The sequence below is a fragment of the Podarcis liolepis genome, assembly GCF_965112155.1.
Source record: "Podarcis liolepis genome assembly, chromosome: 2".
NCBI lineage: Eukaryota > Metazoa > Chordata > Lepidosauria > Squamata > Lacertidae > Podarcis > Podarcis liolepis.
In genome coordinates, this window is record NC_139555.1 from 88,849,267 (window position 1) to 88,876,820 (window position 27,554).

Consider the following 27,554-nt stretch of genomic DNA (forward strand, 5'->3'; position numbering starts at 1 on the left):
GACAGCACTGTCTAAACTTTGCAGTGTCTTGCCTTACTGATTTTTCAAAGGCTATAGCTGGTCTTGGACCCCTGAACTGTGTGAGATTTCAAGAGAGCAGTCTTGCCAGCAGGCACACAGTCCGATTGACTCTTAGATCTCCTGACTTTGGCAGTCCAGGTCTGCCCATCATCCTGTGATCCTTGCCTCCCTCTGGCATGTTCCTGACAGATCTTAATGGAAGGGTGTGTTTGATATTGTTTTAACATTTTGATATTTGCTGCCCTAGTTTCCTTCGGGATGAGGGGGTGGAATAGAAATTTAATAAATATCAAATCAAACAAGATCTCAGTATTACATTTATCTCATTCAGATGCTCTTTTTGCGTTAGTTTCCAGTGTTCCCTGCTCCTTTCCTTCCAAATGCTGAAGCATCTCTGTTCACCTGCCTTTGGCTTGTTGCCGCATCACTCTCATCTTTCACCTTCCCCTCCTGGACAACCTTTAGTAATTTGCCTTATATTTTACTTCATCAATAAAACCTCATTTTTTGGAAGTGCTCTGGCCTAGTCTCTGGTTGCCTCTCTGCTGAAGAGCTGACCAGTACGATTCCCAATTTTGCTGACCAGCCCACATGGGTGCAGCTTTGGCTACTGCTGATGCTCACAGCTGGATCAGAGGCCTGCATATGCAGCACCTGTATCATTGATTGACACTTAATTTTTTTTACTCAATCTTGCTACAGTTTCCTTGGTTGCTGGACCATCATCCCCTAGCATGCTGGCTGATGCTGATGGAAGTTGGAGTCTAACAACATCTAGAGCACCAGAGGCTTCCCATCTTTGCTTTATAACCTTCAGTGTGTCTTCAACAATGTGTGTATTGAAATTCAGCGTTTCAGCTAATGGAGCAGCTTAACTATTAGGGGACCCAACTCATTCTTACATCTGAGTCATATTTACAAATGTCACATTATTGTTTGCTTCTAATCAGAGTGTCTTCAAACTGCACCCACACACACCCCAAAGTTCAGCTCTGTAAGTGATGTCAAAGTACTTAAATCCTTTTGGCTTCTGTTTCACGCCCCACATCTCAAGATGTGGCTTGCAAAATGTTTTCATAATTAGGGTGCCTACAGATGTGGCAAATGTCAGGGTCTTTGGGTCATGCTGAAGGACCCTAATGATTCTGATACCTCAATAAATGAGAGCTTTTATCTCTTGAATTCTATGAAACTCCCACTACAATAATTCTTTTCTAAAATAACAGGAAGCATTTGGCAGTAAATAAGACCTTGAAAAAGAAATGTCCTTCGTGTAAGTACGGTTATTTTGTCAAAATTGTGGAAGCCCATTTTTCATAATAGCAGTTCAGAGAGAGACAGAGAACAAATACGAAAAGAAAGGACACAGGTTTCTTTCAAAAAGTGATATTTTATTGAAAACTGTCATAAAACCCAAATGCTAAGGAGCCAGTCCAGAACTAGTGCTAGCAGGTGCAAAACTAGCATATTTTTCTTCAGGCAGAATCTCACCCTAAAAGGTTAGCAGTGACAAATTGACAGGCTGCTGTGAAAATGTCAAGAATACATTCTAGCATTACGCAGGGGGGTTGTTTAATAGAAAAAATATAGCTCCATAGATCCTCTCTTCTGTTTTACTCTGTAGATGTACAAATCACCCACCAGTCATACAAATTCTGCAGTTACACTTGTTAAAAATAAATATATATGTATACATTTCTCTTGGGGGGTAAAACAAAACTTGGCATGTGCCAGTTTCATATACAAAGAGTAGGAAAGTAGGAATATCATATATAATTTTCTTTTTTATACTCTGCCATCAAACAAGCTGTTAAGAAAGCCTAATGGACCTCAGGAACACTTTACAGAAACCAAGCAGCAGGATGCATGAGCGTCTGGTTTCCCTCACTGGCTGGATTCATCCGTCTTCCTCCGACAATATGGGCAACAGTTATGTTGCAGCACCAGGAGCTCGTAATCTTCTGAATGAAACATCTGTAAATGAGGGTTGCAGATGTCAGGTGTGACTCAATTTAAGTCACCGTGTAGGAAGAAAGTGAGTGGACAGGGTTGCTCTAAAAGCATTTTTGGTGCTTTCTCCATTTGTATTAACGTGCACATAAACTACAACACTCTTATGACCCTGGTAACATCAGCCATATCACCAGGAACTCATTCACCTACACATTCTCCCACATAATATATGTCAACAATGCACTTCTAATGTTTCCATTGAGCAGACATGTCAGTCTCTATGAAAGACAATAAAGGGACACAAGTCTGACATCGAAAACTAGCAAAAATGATTGACTGGTTAGACATGTATCTTCTGGGCACCCAAATCAGGATTAACATCCATTGTCATATAACCTCATTGTCATATAACCTGATTTGAAGATAAACCAGAAAGAATGCACAATAAAGAGTGGTTGTATAATGTGTGCTTGAGTTTTGTGCAAGCAAATCAAGGCAAATGCTCAATAAACAGGTCATCCGGAGCAGCCCTGAATACAGTCAGAAAAAGAGAAGGCAACCCCCAAACAGAAGTGCAATTTATGATCCACTTTAGTTCAACTTGGCTGCTTCATTTAGGTCTCCCAAAGGCTTTACAGCAGCCACAAAGTGATGCTTTGCCTTGCCACTTATGTAGTAAAGTTAATTTTAAGGCTTTTATTTTATTTTTAAGCATTAAAATGAATTAGTGCCACAGGTATATTTACAATTAAGCAGCAGTGTATGAGGGCTTTTAAAAATAATAATAATCCTGTACTATTTTATTTGGTGGTACAACTGAACATTTATCAGACTCTCCTGAAGTAAAATATTGCCCTTACCTGAAAGCAGAAAGGACACGTGGTAATGGGATTATCTGGTAGCAGGGATCGGAAGTACTGCCACTGTAGCGGCTTGGGCCAGCGTTTAACCAGCACATCTCTCCTGCTCATTGACCCGAGAACTGCGCGGTTCACAACCACAGGGACAAATTCCGACCCCCCTTGCTGCAGGAAACAAGTGATTGAGAAAAGGGAAAACATGTTTGAACTTGGTAGATCACTGGAAAGGCAAGGTGTTGTTTTTTTCAGGGAGTAAGTATGAGGTTTTTTGGGGGAATAATCTGCATACATTAAAGCAGCATTTGCACTGAGTTATCAGTTTCTTTTCAGTTCTGTATTTAGTCCTGGAAATATTCCTAGTTCTGGAGAGCTTGCACGTGTCCTCTTGCAACGCGGTGCTGGAAAGCACTGAATCATAGAATTATAGAACTGTAGAGTTGGAAGGGAACCCAGGGTCATCTAGTCCAACCCCCGACCACGCAGGAATCTCAACTAGATCACACATGACAGATGGCCATTCAACCTCTGCTTTGAAATTTTAAAACTTGAAATAACTGTGCCAACTCTTGGTCTGACATAGGTTTTCTCCCCATTCCAGGTGCATGGTCAGAGAGTAAGTGGGTGTTGGATCTCTGATCTGCTCCTGGCATGCCTCTGGGGTGCTTCCTTTTTGCCCTTACCTCACTCAGCTACGGCAGCAGCCCACCAGGGAAACCTCTAGCTGTGAACCTCCCCGTGAGACCATGGAGAGGAAGGATTGCCATATCCAGGGGCCTCCCAGCCACCCTTCTTGGGGGCTCAAAATTTTCATGAGTCTTCTTGCAATTTGGGCCATTTGACTCAAATAAGCAATTCTCAGCTGGGTCTTACGCTCCACCAGTTGGGGGATTAAGAAATAAAGCCGTCAGACAAGTCAAGGGAAGGCTGTATCTGGTGGAGTAAGGTAGAGATGGTTTATGGGAAATTACAAAATATTTACAGATGGAATGAAGATGTGACACGAAGAAAACATTTGCTGGTAGGAAATCCATACTAGGTGCTCTTTCGCAGCACAAAGCAAAAAACAAAGGTGAAAGGATTTGGAGGAAAGACATTTTCTAACCTCAAAGCTCAGTTTTGCTGTAAATGGGTCATCCTCTTCGATCTCGTCTGCTTTGTAAAGAAGTCGCATTGTCTGCACATCTAGGAACATTTGTTAGGGAAGCATTGCACAGAAGTAGGGAGTGCAAAGGGAGAGCACCTGTGTGGTGTTCAGATTTCTATTCCCCGCATGTCCAATGGTGAAAAACTCATACATTGTGATAGAAACCCTGGCTTGCGATCAAAACTGCATGTAAGTCTTGATGAGGATGCAGAAGGTTTGCCTCACAGTGTTCGAGAGCAGATGATTATGGAAAACAAACACACACAAGTTATTCCACAGTTAGTCCTTTGAACAAGGATGCTTAATAGGCTAACTCTCAACCTTTCTCCCAACATGCATTTAAAGTGTTATTCTCATTATTTCCCATTCCCACTTTTCTTCTGTATAGTGCTGCACACAGCATCCTGCCTCAACATGGATCTCAATTCAATCTCTCTGGCTTCATGCCTTTATACTGCAGCCTGTAGAATGAGACTCCCAAAGCGAATGGCCCGTTAAAATGGCAAGTTTTGGCAATGCTATCAATAATGGTGGAGTTCAAAGAAAGCCCAGTCTTGTCTTCCTTGGCTGGAGGCTGGAGGATTGAAAAATAAAAAAGTAGTTTCTTTAAAGTCTGTTAGGGAAACAATTATTTTAAGTCCTAACAGTTTGATGTGATTGTTCAAACAAAAAGGATTTAAAATATATTAAAATTGCACAGCTGGGTTTTTTTCCCTGTTGCGGGGGCTGGATAAGCTCAGCCCAGCGAAGGGATGGAAACTTCTCCAATGTAACAGATGTTAATCTAGGACTGCAGCAGAGCACTGATCCTCATTTATCGTAACCTTTATCTGTGCATGTAAACCTGAACACTGCATTGCATGCTAAACAACTGAGTATCAGAGGTGAAAACACTGTAGCTAAAAATATATTTTTTAAGAAGTGCATGAGGTTGGGGAGAGGGAAGGAAGCTGGGAGCGGGAAGGGAAACTAAGGATTTGTACTGTTCTATTGTAGTACAGTAATGTGTAAACCCTAATAAACCATGTGGATTTTTTATAAAATAAAATAAAAATTACAGTGTTGCTACATAGTTGTTCCAAACAAAACCTGGTGAAGCACAAATGAATAAATATACAGGCTCCAAGCTACTTTGGTTGTTTTGCTGCTGCAGTGAGCTAAGCTTTGGTTTGGCTTAGTGTGTCATCTGAACTTGGACTCACATTTCGCTCTCTCTTCGCAAATCACAAGCTGTAAACCAAAGGATAATCCTTGGTTACAGCTTGTGGTTTGTCTGAAGAGAGTTAATCTATGACTTGAGGTTCAGAAAGCATGCTAAGCCAAACCATGGTTTAGCTCAGCAAAACACAAAAGCTAAATGACCAAGGAAGACCAAAGTGGCCACTATCTCCTCTCTGGAAGCCCACTATGCTCTTTTATGCTAAGACATGGTTTGGCTTAGTGTTACGTGTGAAAAAGGGAAGTGACGTTTTCAAGAGTGAAAGGATACCATCACTCATCTGCTCTTGCCATTTATTGTCTCTTTTGTTGAGTCTCGGCACTTCCAGATCTATCAAAGCAACAGCTTCTTCATCAGTGATCCCCTCCTCTAAATAGAACTCAACCAGGTGTAAGACATCTGAAAAGGACAGAGGTGAAAGCGAGACTTAGAAAATCCACAATGCCTGCTGTATCCATTCAAGAGATAGACATTGTTGTTACACACAGACACAGACACACACACACACACACAACCTGTTAGTAATGAGATTCATATACTTGGAAACCCACCTGAGGAAGAACACACACACACACACAGAGAGAGAGAGAGAGAGAGAGAGAGAGAGAGAGAGAGTGTGTAGAAACAGGCACTGCACTGCCAGAAACTCCTGTAAGAATGCAGAATCACAACAATTTTAGACTCCACAGATATCAGACATATTTTATCCAGGAGAGCGGTAATATTTCAACGCACCATAAGAAGCAGCAGCGAAGACAAAGGGTTGCCTACAGTTAATACAGACGTTCCCCAGGTTGTTCAGCAATGGGTTGTGGGTGGAACACCTGTAACACAGAGGCACAAGCTCCTGCAAAGAAGCACACAGAGGTTACTGCAAGCAAAAGAGCCCAGCTGAATATGTTGGGCAGAATCGTAAGAACAGTGGGGAGCCAGTCTGAGAACTCCTAATAACTCCTTCCCTAGCACCTCCTTATGCCCCCACCTGCTCAAAAGATCTGCTTCAGAAAAATCAGACGGCCTTCCAATGCAGCCTCGAAAAGAAGGAACTGGGTTGAAGAGGGGGAAATCCCCAAAGCCTGATGCTGGTGAGGAAGAACTTAGATGCAGGATTCTAGATTCCAGCTACTGAATCTGACCAGTTATCACTACAGTTACAGTATACAGTGGTGCCCCGCAAGACGAATGCCTCGCAAGACGGGAAACCCGCTAGACAAAAGGGTTTTCCATTTTTGAGCTGCTTTGCAAGACGATTTTCCCTATGGGCTTGCTTTGCAAGACGAAAACGTCTTGCGAGTGTTCCGATTTTTTTTCGCTTTCCCCCCTTTTTCTAAGCCGCTAAGCCGCTAATAGCTTTTTAGCCGCTAATCCGCTAAGCCCTTAATAGCCGCTAAGCCTTTAATAGCCGCTAAACCGCTAATAGGGCTAATCCGCTAAGCCGCTAATAGGGTTGCTTCGCAAGAAAAAAAAACCGCTAGACGAAGAGACTCGCGGAACGGATTAATTTCGTCTTGCAAGGCACCACTGTGTATTTTCACATCGAGCCAGCTACCTTTTATAAATAACCAAAATGTGTACGTGTATTGAGAGGTTCAGAATGGAAACATATATCCTTAATCCTAAAATGACATCTTAAATTAAAAATATAACCCATGGATTCTGCAAAACATGCTCAGACTCTGGTGAACTTTCAGAAGAGAAAAATTTCCGGAGCAGACAGCAACTACTAACAAGGCTATAAGCATGTGCCATCATGTTTCTTGTTTGATGTGCTGAAGAGACCATTAAGAACCATCCTTGGTAGATAGCAGCAATCAAGACATAATAAAGTAGAAGAGTTCATCTTTAATACAGAGGGCCCAGGTTGTTCATGCCAAGCTTAGCCGAGTTTCAGTAGAGTTGAGAGACACCTTTGGCAGGAAAACAGCTAAGGGAGTTACAAGAAATTGCAAAATCTCATGTCTGATATAAAGCACCTAAGTAAAGTGAAATTATTCACCTTCTCTCCAAAAGCAGAAAAAGGCAGACATACCCTTTTTTTAAACCACAAAATATCAGTGAGTAATGGAATGAATGCCTCCCAATGTGTCGGGATTTAGAAAGCAATCTAGGTCTTTAATAAATATTTTATAAAAAAAGAAAAGAAAGCAATCTAGGGATAGCCAAAGTGGTGCCTTCCAGATGTTGCTGGACTACAACACCCATCATCCCTGACCACTAACGAGGCTGGCTGAGGTTGACTGAAGCTAGTGTCCAACAACATCTGGATGGCAGCACATTTGCTACCACGGCATGAACACAAGGAGACAAATCGATCTATTAATGGCTACTAGCCACATTCAGCTGTAAAATATTGTATACATCTGACTGTGTGTGAACTTCCCTGAAGCAGTCTGCCTATTCAATGTTGGCAGCCAAAAAACGAGGCTATATGAACCACATGAGAATTCTCATTTTCTTAAGTTTCTTTACACCAAAAAAAAAAGGGGGGGGAGAACAGAACCAAACATAAAATAGTGAAATTGGGGCCTTTAAGCTTTCATAAATATTCTTCCAGTGTATGACTGCTTGAGTCATTAGATATTCTATTTTCAAACGTTGCAGCGTCAGATGAGTCCTATGCAACACACAACTCATTGCCAGAAAGATGTGAACAAAGGTTACTGAAACAGGTTTTTTGGCTCAGAGTCTTGATGAAACATGGGACCTTTGATTCATTCACTTCATGTCCTTTTAAATTGCACAATTACTTCAGGCAGCTATATGGATCTCCAGGGCCTTATTGTGTTTATATTATTTCAGGTGGCCAGATGGAGTGCATTTTTTCCTGTTCATTTAAGGTTAAGCATTTGCACCATACAATTTATTTTGATTTGCACGCCCCTTTAGATAGAATTTTATAGAACATTGGCAAGACTCAGACAATGACTAAAAAGTGGAAGGCAAGCTTTTAAAAACATGATTTACAAAGAGTAACGAGTCCCAAGTGCTGGAAAAGGGGGGAGCCTGACGAATAGGATAGGCCCAAACATAAGAGACCAACGGTGAACAGTCCCAGAGAGAAGAAAGGAACTAAATGCTTATGGGAATACATGAAAACAGAGCCCCTTAGACTGCAACCTGGGAGTAAGCCCCACTAACTCAATGAACTTACTTCTGACTAGACATGACTGCACTGTTAGATAGACACTGTTCTCTTCCATTTGGAGCTCTTTTAGGTGTTTTATTCTTGAACCACTTTTATCTGCTTTTATATTTGCATACTGTATCGTTACCCACCCAGGGAACTTATGGTGAAGGGCCGGCAAGATTATTAATAATATTGTAAATAAAATAAATAAGGTGAAGCATGCCACAGAGTGGTGGGAACAAGCAGTGCAACAGTATCAGCCAGGATAGCATGTGGGGATTAAGTGGGTGAGGCAGTTTCTTGAAAGACATACATTTGAACATGCAAGGCACCTATCTTCATTTTAATAAGGAGACGACATATAACATCATATTTTTTCTGCAGAAGCAGTACATTTACTCACAACACCTCTCAGATTATATACATGTGCCAGTGTGGTCTCTTGTGTTATGTCAAATATGGGGGGAAATGGGGAAAATACAAAATGGGAACTTACTTCACTGTCATGAAAAGGCTTGGACCGGATTGTCAGGCTTCCCAACTCAATTGATTTCTGAAATCTAGCTGGGATCTGCAGCCCCTGCAATTTGTCATAGGCATGACGAGCCAATTTATAAGCCCCCAGAGCTTTGCTCTGCTTTGCCAGGGCAAATAATGTATTGCTGTAATCAAATTAAGGAACAAAACATACATATGGCAAGCAGGAAAAAAACCACAACATTGCTTTCAATCAGAGAAGCTATGTGCTTAAGCGCAACCAAAGCCAGGGCTTGGAAGAGGCCTCCGCTGGAGAAGTCTGTTTACATAAGCATGTTTACATAAACAAAATGTGAAACAACTGCTAGATGGCTGAAGGGGATGGTGTTTTGAAAGAGAAATCCCATCAATATGAAGGGTGCTTCTTTGAAACTAGTGATGTTTGCACAGAGAAGAAGGGACACAGAGATGGCTTTTCTTAAAGAACCTCCTTTTTTGTTGTTGGTCAAAATGCCTCCACCTTGCAACATAAATTATTGCATGCAAAAGGAAGCCAGTAGACAAGCATCACTACAGTCTGTTTTTCATACCAAAGTCCATTACAAAAAACAAGGGTGCTTCCTTCCAGTTGAAAGGCGAATAGACAGCAAGTGGGGCCAAATCTGCTGTCTAGATAAACTAAATGCATTTGACAGAAATTAACAGGCCTCAATTCAAATATTTTCACTTAAGCTGGGTTAACTGGATTTCACTCAACAGAAAAGAGCAACACTTTTGAGGCAAGTTATGAGGAACCTCCTTCAAGAAACTAAGCCACCCTAAAACCTTGGCCATCCTCTTATTGTAATGAAGCCTGAATATCTTAGAAACTCAAAAATCCCAGGGAAAACACCATGCAGCTTAAGCTTCATGTAGGCCATCCTGAATTCAAGCTGACCAAGCTTCCAGAAAAGCAATTCTGGACAGAAACGAAGGAAGTTTCATATTTGGAGCCAGGCCAAAAGGAGGATTGTCAAGAGCCAGTCAGATCCATTTAGCTCAGCGCTGTCCACAATGTCAGTCGTGGCTCTCCAAGATTTCATACAGGAGTCTCTCCTAGACCTATCTGGAGATGCCAAGGATTGAACATGGGGCCTTTTGCATGTAAAGGAGATGCTCTGTAACCAAGGCATAGCCCCTTCCCAAAGGAAGTGATAGGAAACAAGTTGTCCCAGACATTCATCCATGGAGAGGGGGGAGGAAAAGCTCGGTTACATTCCAGATACTTGCCTGGACTTTGCATGCCTTGAATTAAACTGTATGGCCAGTCAAGAGACTCCTTATGGCAAGTGTAACGTATCTACAATCTTCACAGTGACAAACCCCAGAAAGGTAACCATGCTGGTCTGCTGCAGCAAACACAATGGTGAGTTGTGTGGCAATGTGAAGATCCAACTTCATCTGCCCAAGTGAAGGGCTAATTTTCTAAGCAACATGTCTGTACAGTTCACAGATGTTTCCAAAGCTATGCAGGAAGTGTTTTATGCTTCCAAGCGTTTAAAGAGGGTTGGGGGTTCAAACATCATACAGAGGATGGAATAGCAACCTATTGATATTCTGTGTAATGTAGCTCTGAGAGAGCAAGGATCACATAGATTTTTGCAGCACGCCAGTAACAGACAACACCAATGAGCCTTCTGCTTGGCCTGTCAGCTCTTGAATTTGGATTTTTCCTTTTAAAGGATACACTTTAGAAATTCCCAAAGGTGTTTCCTTGTTCAGGCTATGAAGTAAAAACCGAGACACATTAAAGAGTGTTTCAGGCAGGTAGTAATTGAAGGGTTCTTCCTGCAATGTTAAAAATTTTTTTTAAAAAAATTAAAGGTTAAGCTAATAAAGAAATGCACAGAATTAAGCATTAGTTGATTGCTATCTTGCCTCACACTGCTTTCCTTTATTCAGAAAGCAACAACACTTGAAGAATCCAAACAGATTAGATCTAATCTCAACTTTAAAGAAAGAGGCCACAAAGATAAGCTACTCAGGGGACAATCTTATACCAGCCTCTCCATGAGAGGATATGCTGGGTAAGACACAAGAGGCCTAAGAAACACATTGCATCAGTTAACAGTCTTTTGAATAGTTTCAAAGGACAAAGAGTGAACTAACTGTGAAGCTCCATGTGAAAATCTTACAGTGCATTTGTGGATGAAGTGATAGGCATGATAAAGTTCTGCCAAGTGCTGGAAGTGGTGAAACTTCTGTAACATTTCAGTCTTCTGCTGCTCGTTGTCTGAGGGAGGGAAAGGCAGCATCAGTATAAAACCTCTGATCAGTTGCCAACCTACAGTGAGAGACTTACTCAAGAAAGATCACAGACCCATCCTGCTTACTGCATTAACACCCCTAAGAGATTAGCACCACTGAGCAAGTGTGCCTCAAAGTATAGCTTATGTAGTTTGGTGAGCTTTATATGTCATTTTGGGCTTTAAAAGCAGGAAAATTAAGAAGACAAATGCATAGTTTTAACACAGCCAGGGGCCATAGCTAATAGCGGAGCACATTTATAGCAACACCATCTGCAGAAGCTATAACTAAAGGAAATAACATTTTCCATGTTTACATTTAGACTGAACAAGCATTTTTGAAATAATTTACACAATATTATCGCCACTGCTGTACAGGTTTACTTGGACAGCAGTCCCATTGTGTTCCATAGGGCTTACTTCCATGTAAGTGTGCACAGGAAGGGCAGCGACTTTACTCAGTGAACAGTATTAAAGAGTACTGGCAAAATGATATCAATGTTTGTACAGTGTTGTTAAAAAAATTATAATGCCTGCTCCACCTTAATTTTGGGTCGCACAAAGCTAGGGACAGACAGCATCTTATGGTAGTGGGAATAATGAATATGGAGCCAAAATCAGCTCTCAGACTGACATGTTCCTGGGCAAATTGCTCTTTCCTGGTGTAAACCCCACTCTGTGAAACGGGAACAATAAGCTGCCTGCTTTATAAGATCACTGTATGCATTAAAGAAATAGTTTAAGCTACTTTGTATGCAAAGGCTGCAATCCCTACAGTACTCAGCAGGAAACTCAGTGGGACCCATCCTCAGTTAAACATGTTTGAGATGCGTATTGAGGCTGTGCTCCTCAGCACAGTTGACTACACATTAAATCCCCCTAAGCAAAGGATTGCTAACAGTGAAATGTAAAGATTCATAAATGGCTTCTGAAACCTCCTCTCTTCTCCAGTAAAACTGATCGAGAGCATTTAGACTGAGAAACCTCTCCAGCAGCCCTAGTTTTGGAGCTTGCCCAATAGGGCCCTGGGCCCATGGCTCAGCTTCCCCAATGCTATTGCCAGAACAAGCATCACATTCTAGAAGAACTAATGAATGTCAACTTCTCTACCCTGTAAAAGACTTTCACTTTTAAAGACCAGCAGCTCTGAGCTTTAGCCTTCTGGCCACCCATTGAGCAGCATGCTAAGGAATGATGTACGGCAGATGTCATCAGCCACAGTGAGCCTTCCTAAATGAAGACCAAAATCTCAACCCAAAACTTGTCCCTGTATTTTGTGCCTGGGATATTGGAAGGGAAAGCATATGGATGGGGGAAAGAATCAAGTCCACAACAGCACCTCTCTTGACACCGACCTGTCAAGATGTTAAGATCTTTAAAGGTGGGGCCCTTCCTGCTGCTCTGATACCAAGGGATTGTACATTTAGCAGTAACATGGCACAGGGCCTTTTTGATGTTGGCACCTCAGTTGTGGAATACTCTCAGCTTGGAGATTCAGTTGACACCAACAGTAGTTTCTTTTTGGAAGCAACCCCAAATGATTATGTTTCCATAGGCATCTGCATGATATCAACCTATGGAAATTTTGCTGGAACTTTATTTTTTTAACAGGAACTTTAATCATATTCATACTGTTGTATTTTCTGCTCTTGCTGTGTTTGTGATATGATCTAAACCCCACCCTGGGATCAGTAAAAAAAAGAAGGGCAGGAGACAAACATTTTAAATAACTGAACATTTTTTAAGGTTCCCAAAGGAGGAATACCAGAAGAGCAAGAAGCCTGTGGAAGAGCAGGACTGTCGACAAGCCCTCCACCTTGAAATGAATAGTTGGGCATGACCAAACCCATGCTGTTCCTTCAATCAGACTGAGCTTGGGCTTCCCCTAGCAGATATGTGTGCCTCCATGTTTTGAGAAACTGAAGTTACCTAGTTTCCTTAGATGACAGAGCTTGAGCTAGGGTTAAGGATGAGGTTTCTCTTCTCAGCCATACATGAAAAGATAAGATCATAATATGTACAATATAACAAAACTCAAAAGTCTTGTACAACGCAATTCACAATGAGTTTTCAGTTAAGCCATCAGAGTTTGAGAGATGTTCTGCCTTTGGGCATGAACAGATTACATGTAAACTTGCTTGTATTTCCTTACCTTGAGCGATATCTAAACACTGCATGGACAGCATCCAGTAATAATATCCTGCATCATTGAATCGGCTTTCTACCACAGCGTTGCGAGTTAATTGTTCCAACACTTTTACGGCCTCGGTTTGCCTGCCAGCCTTGTGGAATGCTGCAAAGGGGGCCAAAATAAAGAAGATTTTACAAAGTGATTAAACCAATTAACTTGATTAAAATTAAGAACAGAGCCCACAAGTAAACAAAGGAGCAGATGAAAGGGATTACACCCTAGTATTCTTCTCCATGTTTGTGGGGAAGTTAATGTAGCAGTAGATACTTCAAAAATGTACTTTGTGGCTTTTGTGGTGTCTTGGGCTTCTTTCATGTACTTTGTGGGCACAATCCACCAAGCACTGCTGCTGCACAACTCCCATTTATTTCAAGGTTGCCTTTGTATGGTTCCTGAAAGGACCCATTGAAACCAATGAGATTGTGCAGCAGGACTAAATGGGCTGAAAAGCAGTGAAGTGAGGAAAACTGTAACTGGGTGTTTATCTAGCTAAGGGGCCAATCAAATTTATTTGTGTCTCGATAGCTGCAAAATAATTCTGATCAAAAGAAAGCCTACACATAAGAGATTTAATTCACACTTTAGTTTTTGAGTTCAGTACAAACCCAAGTTAAAATGGCCAAAAAAAACCCCATCAGGGGCAGTAATGACCAAGGAATTGCACATGTGATCAACATTCCCTGCAATATATGTGAAAGCAGAGTCCTGATCCTTTCCTAACTGCTGCTTCCTGTTCATTGCTGAGAAACCCTGTCACTTAAAACACACACATCAACTTCCAAATCAACAAAGCTATATATGCATTTGCCATTTAAACTCAGGTCCTTGCACCCAAGTTCAAAATGTAAAGTGCAAATAAGCTCAAAATATAAAGAGTCACTAGCTGAAATTAAAACTCGGTCCAGATTCTACTCAGTAAATATATGCTTTACAAAAGCTCAAAACAGAAATCTGAATGAGCTTTGAGGGCTAATTCACACTCTTACGTTTTCTGTTAACGGTCTTGTTCCCATGTGCAACTTATACAACAGAACTGCTTATGAAAGGTAATACACAGAATCTGCAGCTCTACAAACTGAATTCTCATAGATTTTCATATCTGACTCATCACCACCCTATGGCTAGAGAAGCAATCCTCATGTGTTCCACTGATATGCTAAGGACATGAAGGCTCATTATTACTTTTTTTGTTCCTAAAGACTAGGTATGAATGTGCAAGACTACCAAATGCTTTTCTAGCTCTCCTGAGACCTGCTGCCATTCTAGTTATTCAGACTGGGATAATCCTTTCCCCAATACCAGCAAAAGTAAAGGTAAAGGGACCCCTGACCGTTAGGTCCAGTTGCAGACAACTCTGGGGTTGCGGCGCTCATCTCGCTTTATTGGCTGAGGGAGCCGGCATACAGCTTCCGGGTCATGTGGCCAGCATGACTAAGCCACTTCTGGAGAACCAGAGCAGCGCACGGAACACCGTTTACCTTCCCGCTGGAGCGGTACCTATTTATCTACTTGCACTTTGATGTGCTTTTGAACTGCTAGGTTGGAAGGAGCAGGGACTGAGCAACGGGCGCTCACCCCGTCGCGGGGATTCAAGCCACCAACCTTCTGATCGGCAAGTCCTAGGCTCTGTGGTTTAGACATTGGCATCCCCCCAATACTAGTACATGCCTTTAAAAAAAAAAACAGAATATATATGTGTCAAATTATTATCAAGGACTGTTGGAGCAGAAAGTGAGTAGAAACACTAGATGTAGAATCTACTTTTTTGTCTGCTCTTTTTACTGAACTTATACTTTATTAAATTTGTTGCTGCTGTTAGTGGCAACAAGAAGCTTACCTGACAACTAAAGTAAGTACTGAGTAAGATCCATTTAAGAGTCTTCTTTTGCTTTTAAATACAAATTTTAGCATCACTTTCAAAGAGACAGTGCTTGAACTTTTGTTCCTGGGAACTTCCCCAGGACATGTTGAGTGCTATCAACATTTTAGTCAAACACACACACAGGCGTACTTGCCATGCTGTCCTACCTTTTTGGGCTTCTTCAAATCTATCATTTTCTGCCAGCCACTGAGCGTAAGGAACATAGACCTCATCCTTAAATCCAGGGTGCTTTTCACACAAAGCAAATGCCTAAGTACCAGATAAAAATCATTCTTAACATGCTTGCTGAGAAACATAGCTGAACATAAATGATTTTCCAATTCACAAATACATCTGAGGAACTGTTCCTGATGGCAAATAAACAATGAAATCAAAGTGAAGTAGTTTGCCACATGTGGGTCTTGGGTTTCAGACCTGGTTTGCATTACAGTCAAGAACTGGTGCCTTGTGACAGAAATTTATCAACAGCACGCCATTTCAGTAAGTAATGCTTTCCCCAGACAATTGAAAATGAATTCTGTAATCCAACCTTCCCCATTCTGGTGCCCTCCAGACAGTTTGGGCTACGACTTCCATCATCTCTATCTGCCACTGAACAGAGAGGCCGATTCCTGAGTAAAAATGGGCTGCATAGATCCACTCAGATTTTGGTAAACTGCATTAGTTCAGTCATACCAGAAAATCCTAAAGGTGGCTTTGCAGTTCCAACAGGGAAACAACAGGGAAAGATGGCAAAAGGGTAGCAAGCTGTGATAAGTTGAATGTCATCTCCCATGAACCATTCTCTCTTCCCCTCCATTGACCTCTTTTTCTTGTGACAAAATGACCCCCATGTGGCACAAAGATGTCACAGATCAGCATCTGAGGTAAATAGCTCACTCTAATTGAGGAATTCCTCAGGTGAAAGGCTTCTCATGCAATTGGTTTATTTCTCCTCAAGTAGCAAGGTTACTCTGAAATGCATGATAGAACATTGACATGCACGCAACTTAAGTTATTAAAAAAGGAGAAATATTGTTTATGCAATTGAAAATATTTAAGGCCTAGGATATATCCAACATGCAGATACCCAGAGGATGATAAATGAGTTGTACTTACCTCATCCCACTGCTGAGTTTCCACATGGAGCTGTATCAAGGCCTTCAAGTCCCCAATCTTTGTATAGATTTCCGCTGCGTAGCCATGGTTAAATAGCTTTTTGAAATAGTAGGCACACTTTGTCAAAGGCTCGCGCTCAGCTTTATCCAGCTTCCGAGCAATATCAATCAATCTAGATGCAGAAGAAGACCTATCAGTGGCTATAAAACTCTTAGTTCTTGCTACCTCTTAAATACATATGCATGCAACTTGTACAGAGTTCTAAGTATGAAGGCAAAGCACTTTTGTTTACATGTATAGTCCAGCAAGTTCCTTGCCAAACTATAAACCTGCCTGTTCACCAGAAAGGACTCCTGGACTGTAAGCAAAAGCTTTCAGATACAAAACTGCAACTTCTAGTGTGCATGGCACAGCCTTGCTACAGAGAATCCAGTCTGCAGCTTTGATGCAGACTCTGGAATCCTATTAAAATCCTAAGAAATTCATATTTCATGCATGCTTTATCTTCAGCAGTGTTTTCTTAAGGCTCTGAAACCAACATTCAACAAATCAGAGTAATTATAGATAACCTTGAAGAATGTCCTTATAATTGTTCTTGTAATTTTAATTTTTCATACCATGGTTTTGAATTCTTTTATCTGTTGCTACTCATTTGATATGCTCAGAGCCACTTGGAATGCAATTTTGTGTAAAAGCAGCCATACACAAAAGTACAAACGAATGGATGAATGCTTTGAAAACAGGGTTGCTGAACATGCAAATCACACAGGCACCATAATCTTCAACTATCTTCAGTTACAGATTTGTACAGCAACTAGCACAACTGAGCCCCTAAGTAATTCAGGGGCGCTCTACATCTCTCACTAGTTACAGACCCCATTCCCACTATGCCAAAATAGGATTTCCCTCCCTCAACATGTGCAACCCATAGAGTGAGCACAATCAGAAAAAAATGGCAATATTTCTGCTGAACAATGGCAGCATATAGCTCTGAAAAAAACAAATCAAGACATACACATCAACCCAGCCCTGATCTCCGCTGATTTCTATGGCCTTCATGTGCTCGCCGGCAGTAATGTACATCTCCACAGCTGATTTGGGTTCATTGATGTTCTTGGCCCAGTCTGCTTGTTTTGTAATTAGCATCTTCGTATCTTTGGGGTCTCCGGAGCCAAGGAATTCCTGAGAAAAGTGCAGGAGATGACAATCATGATGCTTCCTGTAGCATTCACTGTGCCAACTGCCCATTCCAAATACCCATTTCCCCACCAACTCACTTTTCAATATACTCTGGTAACTTAATTGCAGTTTACATCACATGAGGAGTAAAAGAAGAAGAAATTACTAAATCAACTGATTAGATTAAAGCATGACTGGTATTACAAAATACACAAGAACTCTCATAGTTTGAACACAGAGAAAACAGAATGTCTGCAGGAAATTCTCTGGAGGAAAAACCAATGAAATATCAGTTTTTGCCCGCTTTCCATGACTTGCCAAGAACAACATCTGTAAATAAAGTTAAGAGACAGGTGACAGTTTTCTCTAAACAGGTCAGTCTTACAATTTAAGAGGTCCTAAAGCCAATGGATTCAATTATGAAATCTGGTCGAAAACCATAATGGCAAATTTGGCTTACTCAACAGCTCTTAAGGAAAGGACTGGCAAACTAGAACGTGAAAGTTGACCCAAACACTTCATTAATTGCAACATTACTTTTTACTAGTGTTCTCCTACAAGTGGCTCAAGAGACAGAGTGCTGGATTCTGATGAGGAAGGTCTCTCATCAAAGAGCCAGGAAACATGGTTTGCACACCTCATGCCTCTGATTCAGTTTTTGGCACCTCTGTGAAGGGGCAACCGCCTGTGATTCTGCAAGTCACCATGAGCTTGTACTCTCTCTCCCAGGTTCTAAATTTACAAAATGGCAACCAAAGAGGCCTAAGTTGCTAGACTGTTTTGAAAACATGTGTTACAAAGACCATAAAGCACCTCTGGTTTTTAGAGAGATGTAACACATTTGACACAAACCCCAGATGTTACTAAAATACTTATGGCAAAGTAACAGAAAAGGGCCTATGGCTGGGTACCTGTTGTGCTAGTTTAATGTTTGCTGTATGAGAAGGGCTGTGAATCTGACACATATCTAGCATACAACCCTATCAGCACATGATGGCTACAACCTATTGGATTTGGGGGTGGAGGGAACAGAGAAACACAGAAAAGAAACTGATCAGTTAGGAGGCCACAAAAAGTGACAGAAATCCTGTTGCTCAAAGCAGAGTAAGCACATACTTAGAATGGGACACAAGTGTAACCAAGCCTGCAGGGAATCACATCGTGTTGGGTGAAATAGTGTCGTAAGTCATCCTGGCACATCCCTGCAGCAGACTGGTGTTAATGTAATGCAAGGAAATATATCCAGTTGCTAGATTGTACCACACTACAGGACTCTAAGGTAGAGCAGAACTCGGCAGAGATCAGACACTAAGTGGAATGAAGTAACCACTCTGAATTAGTGTGACTGGTATATAGCATCATTGCAGCGAATGTGAGCCCAGAACAGCATTTACGGAACATTAAATTCAATTCTGCTTAAGAACATTCTGCTGTTCTGTGGGGTCCAGTTAAAAATAAGAGCATTTTGTTTTATTTGACTGTGAAGAAGCTGAACCAAGAAATGAGAGAGACAGTGTTTGTTTTGTGTAATTGCGTTTTGTAGCTTAGATCACTGAAATAAATTAGAAGCAGAAAGTTCAGTTTCCTGAACTGCAATAAATTACTTGTGAGTTGACAGTAATGTGTGATTTGGTATACTGATAAGAAATCTAAGGTCCCATATGCACATGATCTCCAGAGCTGTCCCCACAGTATAGGATCCCCCCTCCCAATTACGAACTGTCCAGGGTCGTTTGAAACTACCAAGGCTCAAGAGACAGGCTCTGCAAATGTCTAGTAGCCTGAGGGTAGCAGGCAAAAAATAAGAATCCGCATACTCTTTTAAAAAGCAGTACTGGCAAACCAAAGTTCAACCACTGAATAAAATTGACTCAGTTTAGTTGCTCTTTTGTCCATGAAGTTAACTTCATTACATGCAAATATGTGTAATGAAGCTCTGGCAGCTGTGTAATTTTTTTTTAAAAAAGGAACAGTAGATTTCAAGAGGAGGGATTTGGAGGGAGGGAGAGACTGAGAGGATGGGGAAAGAGTTAAGTAATCCCTTACTGCTTCTTCAGAGCTGCTATTTCTTTAACATTAAATAAACAGACTGAAAACCCAACTTTCAGGGCTTAATGTGTGTAATATGTCATTAGCCTCTATATGAAGCTCTGCTACCCTGAAAAAATTTCATTTTACTCTAAGCTGGTTCAGCATTGTGAAAATTCATATTAGCATGATGACAAATTTCTACTCTATGAATTAGATTTCTGCTTCAGAGGAGTTTAAACACAAACCGATATTAAGACCTTGCAATTTTTAGTCTAACTTGCTAGAGAAAAGCAGTGTTGCTCAAACATTGACAATACCATCTGCATTTCAGATGACCTTTCCCCCCCACAGAAAAGAAATTTAGAAATATGTGCGCCAAGGCAAAGCTTATGTCCAGTAATGGATGGAGCAAGTCTGTAACGAGTGATTAATGAGACTATAAAGCGTACTGATTTTCAAGGTTTTTGATAAGAAAAATACCACAGAAGACGTTAAAAGTCTGCAACATAAAACTTATGAAAGTGCATGTAAAACTGTCACATTCTTCATATTGTGTACAACTTATTTCTACATGGGAATTTGATTTGCAGACATATACAAAAACAACTTCAGGGTTCATTTACAGGATCAAAGGAATCAAAGATTATTTCAGAGGCTGTTAACTGGTATTGTGAAACTTGCTGAGATATAATGGGAATCCCAGTTTTTAAACCACGTTCTTGCACAGTAATGCAGCACAATACCACCATGTAGGTTCCTAAGACTGTACAAAGAACCCTGTTGGGTCAAGTCAAAGGTCCACCTAGAGCAGCTTCCTGTTCTCACAGGGGCCAACTAGATGCCTACAGGAAGCCTGGAAGAAGAGTTTGGATTTGATATCTCGCTTTATCACTACCCTAAGGAGTCTCAAAGCGGCTAATAATCTCCTTTCCCTTCCTCCCCCACAACAAACACTCTGTGAGGTGAGTGAGGCTGAGAGACGTCAGAGAAGTGTGACTAGCCGAAGGTCACCCAGCAGCAGCATGTGGAGGAGCGGGGAAGCGAACCCGGTTCACCAGATTACGAGTCCATCGCTCTTAACCACTACATCACACACTGTAAGCAGAACCTGAGTTCAATAGCGCTTTCCCCACTTGAGATTCCCAGCAACTAGTATCCAGAGGGACACTGCCTGCAACACTGGAGGAGGCAGTACACAGCCATCAGGGCTAGCAGCCATTGACAGCTTTATCCTCCAAGAATGTCTCTAATCTGTTTTTGAAACTGCCCAAATTGGTGGTCATCAATACATCCTGTGGGAGTGAATTCCATAGTTTAACTGTGTGCTGTGTGGGAAAGTTCCTGAGAGGTTAGTTACTTAGGTCAGTGATATTTACCAGGAGTTTCCAGAAAAGAAGAACCAAAGAAAATGCACACGCCAAAAGGAAACTGCTTGATTCTTGGACGCCAGAGCCAGTTTAAATAAACACCCCATAAATCCTAAATCCATGTACCTTTGCATAGTCAAACATGCGCAAGTCAGTGTACATATCAAGAGCCAGGTTCTCATGTCCACTTCTTTTGTACAGCTTGGCTGCTTCGTGGAACTTTCCTTGGTATGCATAAACATCGGCTAGAAACAAGTCATTGTTGCTCTCTCCACGCTTCTTCCTCTCCTTAAAAAAATAATAATAAAGGACAGGAAATGTTTTAGCAAACATAATCAGGCAGGAAACAAGATTGGCTAGAGCCACTGAAAATATTAAGCCGTGATTCACAAAGCTTTTAAACTGGATTACTGACGCATAAACTGACTTAGCCCTGCTAACATCAATAGCACCATTAGTAAGCTTTCTATGTTGTCTCTCTACTGCCCCTCCCATTCAATAGTCCAGTAGAAAACAGAACACATCCCATTGTAAGATATAATTTAACTGAACATAAAAGTCAAGGCAGGCTCACACCTTAATGCAGTACCCAAGAAGAACATAAAATGAGCCTGTTAGATCAGGCTGATGGTCACATAGTTTAGCATCCTGTTCCAACAGTAGCCTGTGGGAAGCTTGCAACCGGGACGTGAGCGCAACAGCCCACCTGAAATTCCCAGCAACTGGTATTCAAAGGCATAAGGTTTATGACACAGCAGTAAAACACAACCATTGAGGCTACTAGCTGTTTATAGCATTGTCTTCTGTGAATTGGGCTAATCTTTTTTAAAAGCCATTCAAGTTGGTGCCCATCACTGCCTCCTGGAAAAGGGCTAACCATCATTTAGCTATGGTCCGGGTGAAGAAGCATTTTATCTGTCTTGAAATTTCCAAGATGTTCTTAATGATATATTCCTTTTATAATCCTATTTACCCCAAATTTCATTTCTAAAAATACTTCTAGTTCTCATAAAACTTGAAAATGAAATGTCTCCAGATAAATGAAACCCAAATTCATCACGTTTCTCATTCCTTATTATTTCTAATACAGGTTATATCATGAGGCAAACATCTGCTAAGATGCGGATTTCAGGAATTATTATTGTTGTTGTTGTTGTTGTTGTTGTTGTTGTTGTTGTTGTTGTTATTATTATTATTATTATTATTATTATTATTATTATTAATTTGTACCCTGCCCATCAAACATTAAAAACTTCCCTAAACAGGGCTGCCTTCTAAAAGTCAGGTAGTTGTTTATTTCCTTGACATCTGATGGGAGGGCGTTCCATAGGGCAGGCACCACTACCGAGAAGGCCCTCTGCCTGGTTCCCTGTAACTTCACTTCTCGCAGGGAGGGAACCACCAGGATACTAGGTGACCTCCAGCCAAGTGGTACTTGGAGGAGACCCATTGAAACCAATGGGCTCAAATTACTTAGGCAGTTTTCAGTGGATGTACACTGCGGATGACCAGCCTTGAGTGTCACCCACAGACTGGTGGAAAGGCTAAAGACAAAAAAGCTAGTAACAGCTAGTAACAGCTGAGATGCACAAGAAACTTTTGTGCATCTCAGAATAAACATTTTGAAACACGTTCAAAGAATCGCAGTTTAGCACTATCATGTGTTTCGCCTCAAGATAGAATGATAATAAATTTATCACATACAAGCAGTAGGCACATGCAGGTTTCCCAATGACAACCAAGATCTGAGAGGTGACATCAATTCTACATTGGCATGATATGTAGACAAACCCTATGCAACACATGTCAAACCTTGTTCCTACCAACGCTTGCTGCAATGTTGCTCTTATCTACAGTCCAAGGAAAATGAACTTCAAAAGGGTTAGGATTCCATGGATACATTGCAATATATCAACACTTTCAGCATTAAAGATGGAAGAGTGTATTTGTGATGTTTAGTGCCTACCAACCAGACAAAAAAGGCTTATAAGGAAATGGCTGGAACCATCTAAAGCTCTTTCAGATAACAGTTCTGTCACATGAAGGACTGGGTTGAAACTTACTCAAATGAAATGGTGCCAGTCATTGAGGCAAAGAATCAAACACAATGATCCATGCTCAAAAATTCTTGAGGAACTCACCGGCAAAGAGCACAGTACAAAAGGCAGCTAGATATTGAGCAAATCAGTACTGGAATGATCAGAACAGCAAAATACAAGTTGCTTTTATGCTTTTTATTATGGCTACAGGAGGACTCTCAGCCCCGTTCTCCCAAAGGCAGCAGAGAGCGAGTGGATCACCAAGAAATAAAAGCACATGTCATATCAGATGAAATGTTTCCCTGAGCTATAAATGCCTGAGACTGCGCTGGGATAACCCTCAAGGAGTTAATAAATTGTTACCCGGCACCAATTGATAACTTGTAATTTAATGAAAGACTAAATACGGTGGGAAAGTGATCACGCCTTAGTTTGGCATGCTTAAGAGGTGTCCCTGGAACAATGCCAGAGTTGCTGATCTACCAAATGTCTCATTGCCCTCCTGCGTGTCAACGAGAAATTATCCACTTACAGTTGTTAAGAAAGCTCAGCAGCTTCCACCTCCACAGTTCACATTGTAATCTTTGCATTTCTGAGTTAAGATCAGTTCATCATTATGGGTATCTTTTCCCAGGACAACAAATGAAGCCCCTTGGTGCTTCTCAAAAAGCAAGGGCTGTACTGGCTTATGCATGAGAGAGATAACACAAAGAAACCAAAAAGTTGATCGAGATTGCCCAAAGCTCTGATACAAACACGTTTGTAAATATGACCTAAAATAACCATAATACTAAGTGGGCCACTATGGCAACTACATGAAGTAGACTTTGTTTTTAGGTTTTCTGTTTAATCTGTGTTTTTGTATTTTTATCTGTAAGCTGCCTTGAGTCCCAATCTCGGGAAAAGGCGGGATATAAATAAAAATGATAATGATGATACAGGCATACAAAACTGCTACGTAAAACAGTTTCCATGGCAGGATAAATGTGAGTTTAAGAAGCGGGGCATTTGGTCAATGAAGTTTACAGGTGTGACATTTGCAGCTGACCCTACTGATCCATGACTGGACTCTTCAGTCTGCAGTGGAAATTGCAGTGCAAATTAGTCCAAAAGGATCCTGCCAGTCGACTGCCTTACAAAGATAGATACATGAATATAAAAATCTTGAATTTCATGTTGGACATTAGGATCCTGTTGTTCTGCAGAAGCCCCTTTGAAAATAATACAAGTTATGCCAGGGTCTTTGGACTGTGCATTTGAATTCATTGAAAAATCTCAGTTTCACCTTTTTAAAATATGTGAAAACAATTGTTAAGAGCAGTGCTCTTTTTCTAGAAAAAGAGATGCCAGAACTCAACATGAACGCCTCCCTTGCTCTCTTATAACGGCAATGGCGTCTACCTGAGAGGGGCCAGAACTGAGTTCCGGCTGTAAAAAAGCCCTGGTTAGGAGCCCAGGTGATGTTTCTGAAGTTTGTACCTACAATTGTCATAAGCCTTTCTACAAAATTTATCTATCCACTCCCTTTCTACCCTGCTCACTTATTGCCCCATGAGTCCTGTCCTTCCTCCTTCTCCAGTACCTGCCAGGAAAGAAATACAAACTGAACACATTTGAAAAATGTGTATTATTTACATTTGTTCTACTTGCTGACATGTGTGATTCTTGGCAAAGCTCTTACAACTTTGACAAGGTTATGGAAGGCACACAAAACGAATACAGAGACACAAGAATGAAAGGGAATTTCAAGTGTCTGGTAGCCTTAGATTTTATAGTATAATGCAGATTTAATAACCAAGGTTGTAAACATCAGAAAGTGGTGGTGTTGCTTTTATTTCTATTTTAAAAATTAATGGTCACCATCTGCACTATCAGTTTGTTGTTATGGTGATCAACAGCATGGAAATGCCTATATTTTTAATTAAGTACTTTGCATTTTAAATTTAATAGTTTCTAGTTAAGAAACATGGCACTGAGCGTAACTTTTTAAAAAGTTGTCTCTGACAGACAGCTAAGAATAAATTTTAATGAAGAACTTTCAAAGTCACTACAATGGAATAAAAATATCCTTCAATGGGATGGCTACATCTACAATGAACTTGCCAACATGTCTCCCTCCCAGTGAACTAAATCTACGTCTTCAGGAAGGACTAACCTTAATTGGTTGCCAGCTATTATTATCATTATCATTATCATATTATATTATCCCTGCCCATCTGATGTGTGTTGTATTAGTGGAAATAAAACCACTTTCCTGTCATGGAAATATGCTTTCTTGGAGGAAATGTGTATATCATGTGTGTGTGTGCTCACACTCATGCATATGCCTGCACACAAGTGCTGTCAGAATCCAAACAATATCAGTGGCTGTTCTAAGAACACCACATACTTTTAAAAGCAATGGCCTTAATAATATTACTCAAATACTCTCAAAAATCTAAAAAGAATGATTGGGCAGACCACCTAGGTTTACCACTCTAACTGTTCAAAGTAGCACTTTGTCTTTCAATCCTGTCAGAACCGGCAGCGGGGTCGAAAGATATTTATGTTATTTAAGAAGCACAGTGTGTCGCTTACAAGCCTTTTATTCCTTAGTATTTTTGGCATTTACATCACTTATGCTGAAAGGTGGTCTGGCTGTATACAAGAATTTAATAACTTGGTATCTTAGAACAAAGACTAAAATATACCACTCAATATGGTTCCTTGTGCATATCCCTCTTTGGAAAGGGGCATTTGCCACCCTACTATTCTTCCCTTCCCTTCCCTTCCCTTCCCTTCCCTTCCCTTCCCTTCCCTTCCCTTCCCTCTCCTCTAATCCTCCACAAACATCATTTGGAGATGGAAATGGATCCACGCTTTACTTTAATTATCCACTAAATAATTTCAAACCCCATTCTCTCTGTCCTATTTCTCATCATTCTACAAAGCAGAAATATTTAATTTGGAAAGCTGTCACTTTGTCCGTTCCCACCCCCCTCACCTGTCTTAACAGAATCAATCTCCAGGCATACTGAGCTGATCATTTGCAGGAACAGAAATACAGCCCTCCCCGCTTGAGAAAAACTGGATATAGAGATTAAGAATTGCTCTGTCAAAGAATCCTAACCGGAATGCTAAAAAGAAAGTGAATAAATAAATAATGAAAAACAGTGGGTCGTCCCTGCAAGGCCTTCTGCTTGCACAACTGAACTCCTCCTTCCTCTTCTTTCCCTGTGTCCTCCACTTCCCACCTTACTCACAATATGCCCTGGATGGTGGGGGAAATGCCAGAACAGAATTGGGGGACATTTGAAGGGAGAAGAGGGAGGTGATGTTCCACTTAACTGGAATTCCATTCAGGATTGGCACCATTTCCTTAGTAACTTAGGTACTTTATGGATCAAAATAGTAACTGCTAGCAATGAATACTGCCATAGCTTGTTGAGTGTTCAGTGCCTATCACCTAAACAGAAACAAATTATTAAAAGAGGCAGAACAAAACATGAATGCAATTGACCGGCAGATAGCAGGCATTAAGGATGCCATTTTCTGAACTCTTGTTGCATTTGAAGAGATCATGGTTTGGCATTAGCTAGAACTCTAAACCCAGTCACAGAGGCTGATTCCATTCTAAATGTATCCTGGAAATATATGAATGTAACATCCAGCAATGTAACATCCAGACTTGCTAAATGCTTAAATGTTACAAAGTCAGTAGCCCAGTTCAGATGCTGAATCCCCATCTTGCTAAACCACAGTTTAGTAGCCAGGAATGAGCATGCTGCCCTTGCCTCCACCCTTCCTTGGCATGCACATACTCATTTAAGCAATTAACTATTCTTGCCGAAACAGGGAACTGTGGATTAATACTAGCATATGAAGCAGGATCTTAAACCACATGCAACACTTAACCATAGTTTAGTGTTGCATGGATAAGCCTCGATGAGCCTGAGCAAAGCATCAGTGTTGTGTTCACACAAACAGGAGGGTGGCTACTGAGTTTACTTTCAGTCTTAAGGAAGCTTGAGCTTAGTGTTAAGTGCAACCTAGGAAACCTGGTTCAAAACAATCAGCAGTTAATTAAACAAGACAGGTTCCTAATCCACGGTTTGAAGCTGACTTGCTTAGCAACTAAGCATTGTTTGTTTTAAACCAGGTTTACTCATCTGCATGTAAAAATAAGCCAAGGATCTTTGGAACTGAAAGTTAACTCAGCAGAATTCCTCCTCTCAGCAGCAGAGAGGAAGGGTTATTGAGCAAGGCTCATGCCGACCACAGGCTCCCTGAGGCTTGTCCACTTAGCGATAAAGAATGGTCTAACATCATGTTTGTAGTTGGTTTAAGATCCTGGTCTGTAAACTGTAAACTGACATTGGCACTGGGGAAGTAAGGAGGGAAGAAGCAAGGAAAGAGTGTGCAATCCTGTTGTTGGTTCCCAGGGATAAACTAGGGCAGCCCACAACAAAAATTACTTCATTCTGTCTACACTGGTAGAGTTTTGCCTGCTTTTATGCCAAAGAAGCACATTGCCCACAGGTTTCCCAACATTATGTACTTTTACTGTGACTGGACGACCTAAAGAGAAAGCAAACAAACTCCAGAGAAGTATTCCAGTCAGTGACCAAGCAAGTCTAGAATGAAATTCAGTCCACTTGTTCTGCACCTAAAGAGATATGCAAACACACCAAGTGGCATGTGA

The 27,554-nt window shown here is 41.0% G+C and overlaps 1 protein-coding gene across 2 annotated transcripts in view; it reads right to left on the minus strand.

Moving 5' to 3' along the window:
• Window positions 1-1,391: 1,391 nt before the first annotated feature.
• The window catches only part of IFT122 (intraflagellar transport 122), a 57,654-nt gene continuing 31,491 nt past the window's right edge, over window positions 1,392-27,554 (minus strand). For both annotated transcript variants that reach the window (XM_083481165.1, XM_083481166.1), the window contains 13 exons: window positions 20,961-21,122; window positions 17,273-17,439; window positions 16,258-16,429; window positions 15,306-15,408; window positions 13,239-13,379; window positions 10,976-11,073; window positions 10,528-10,628; window positions 8,821-8,986; window positions 5,933-6,044; window positions 5,468-5,596; window positions 3,937-4,016; window positions 2,835-2,999; window positions 1,392-1,995 (listed from right to left, as the gene is read on the minus strand). In XM_083481165.1, coding sequence (XP_083337291.1) covers window positions 1,906-1,995; window positions 2,835-2,999; window positions 3,937-4,016; window positions 5,468-5,596; window positions 5,933-6,044; window positions 8,821-8,986; window positions 10,528-10,628; window positions 10,976-11,073; window positions 13,239-13,379; window positions 15,306-15,408; window positions 16,258-16,429; window positions 17,273-17,439; window positions 20,961-21,122 — 1,686 coding nt within the window. In that variant the 3' untranslated portion in view covers window positions 1,392-1,905. The remainder of the gene's footprint in view (window positions 1,996-2,834; window positions 3,000-3,936; window positions 4,017-5,467; window positions 5,597-5,932; window positions 6,045-8,820; window positions 8,987-10,527; window positions 10,629-10,975; window positions 11,074-13,238; window positions 13,380-15,305; window positions 15,409-16,257; window positions 16,430-17,272; window positions 17,440-20,960; window positions 21,123-27,554) is intronic.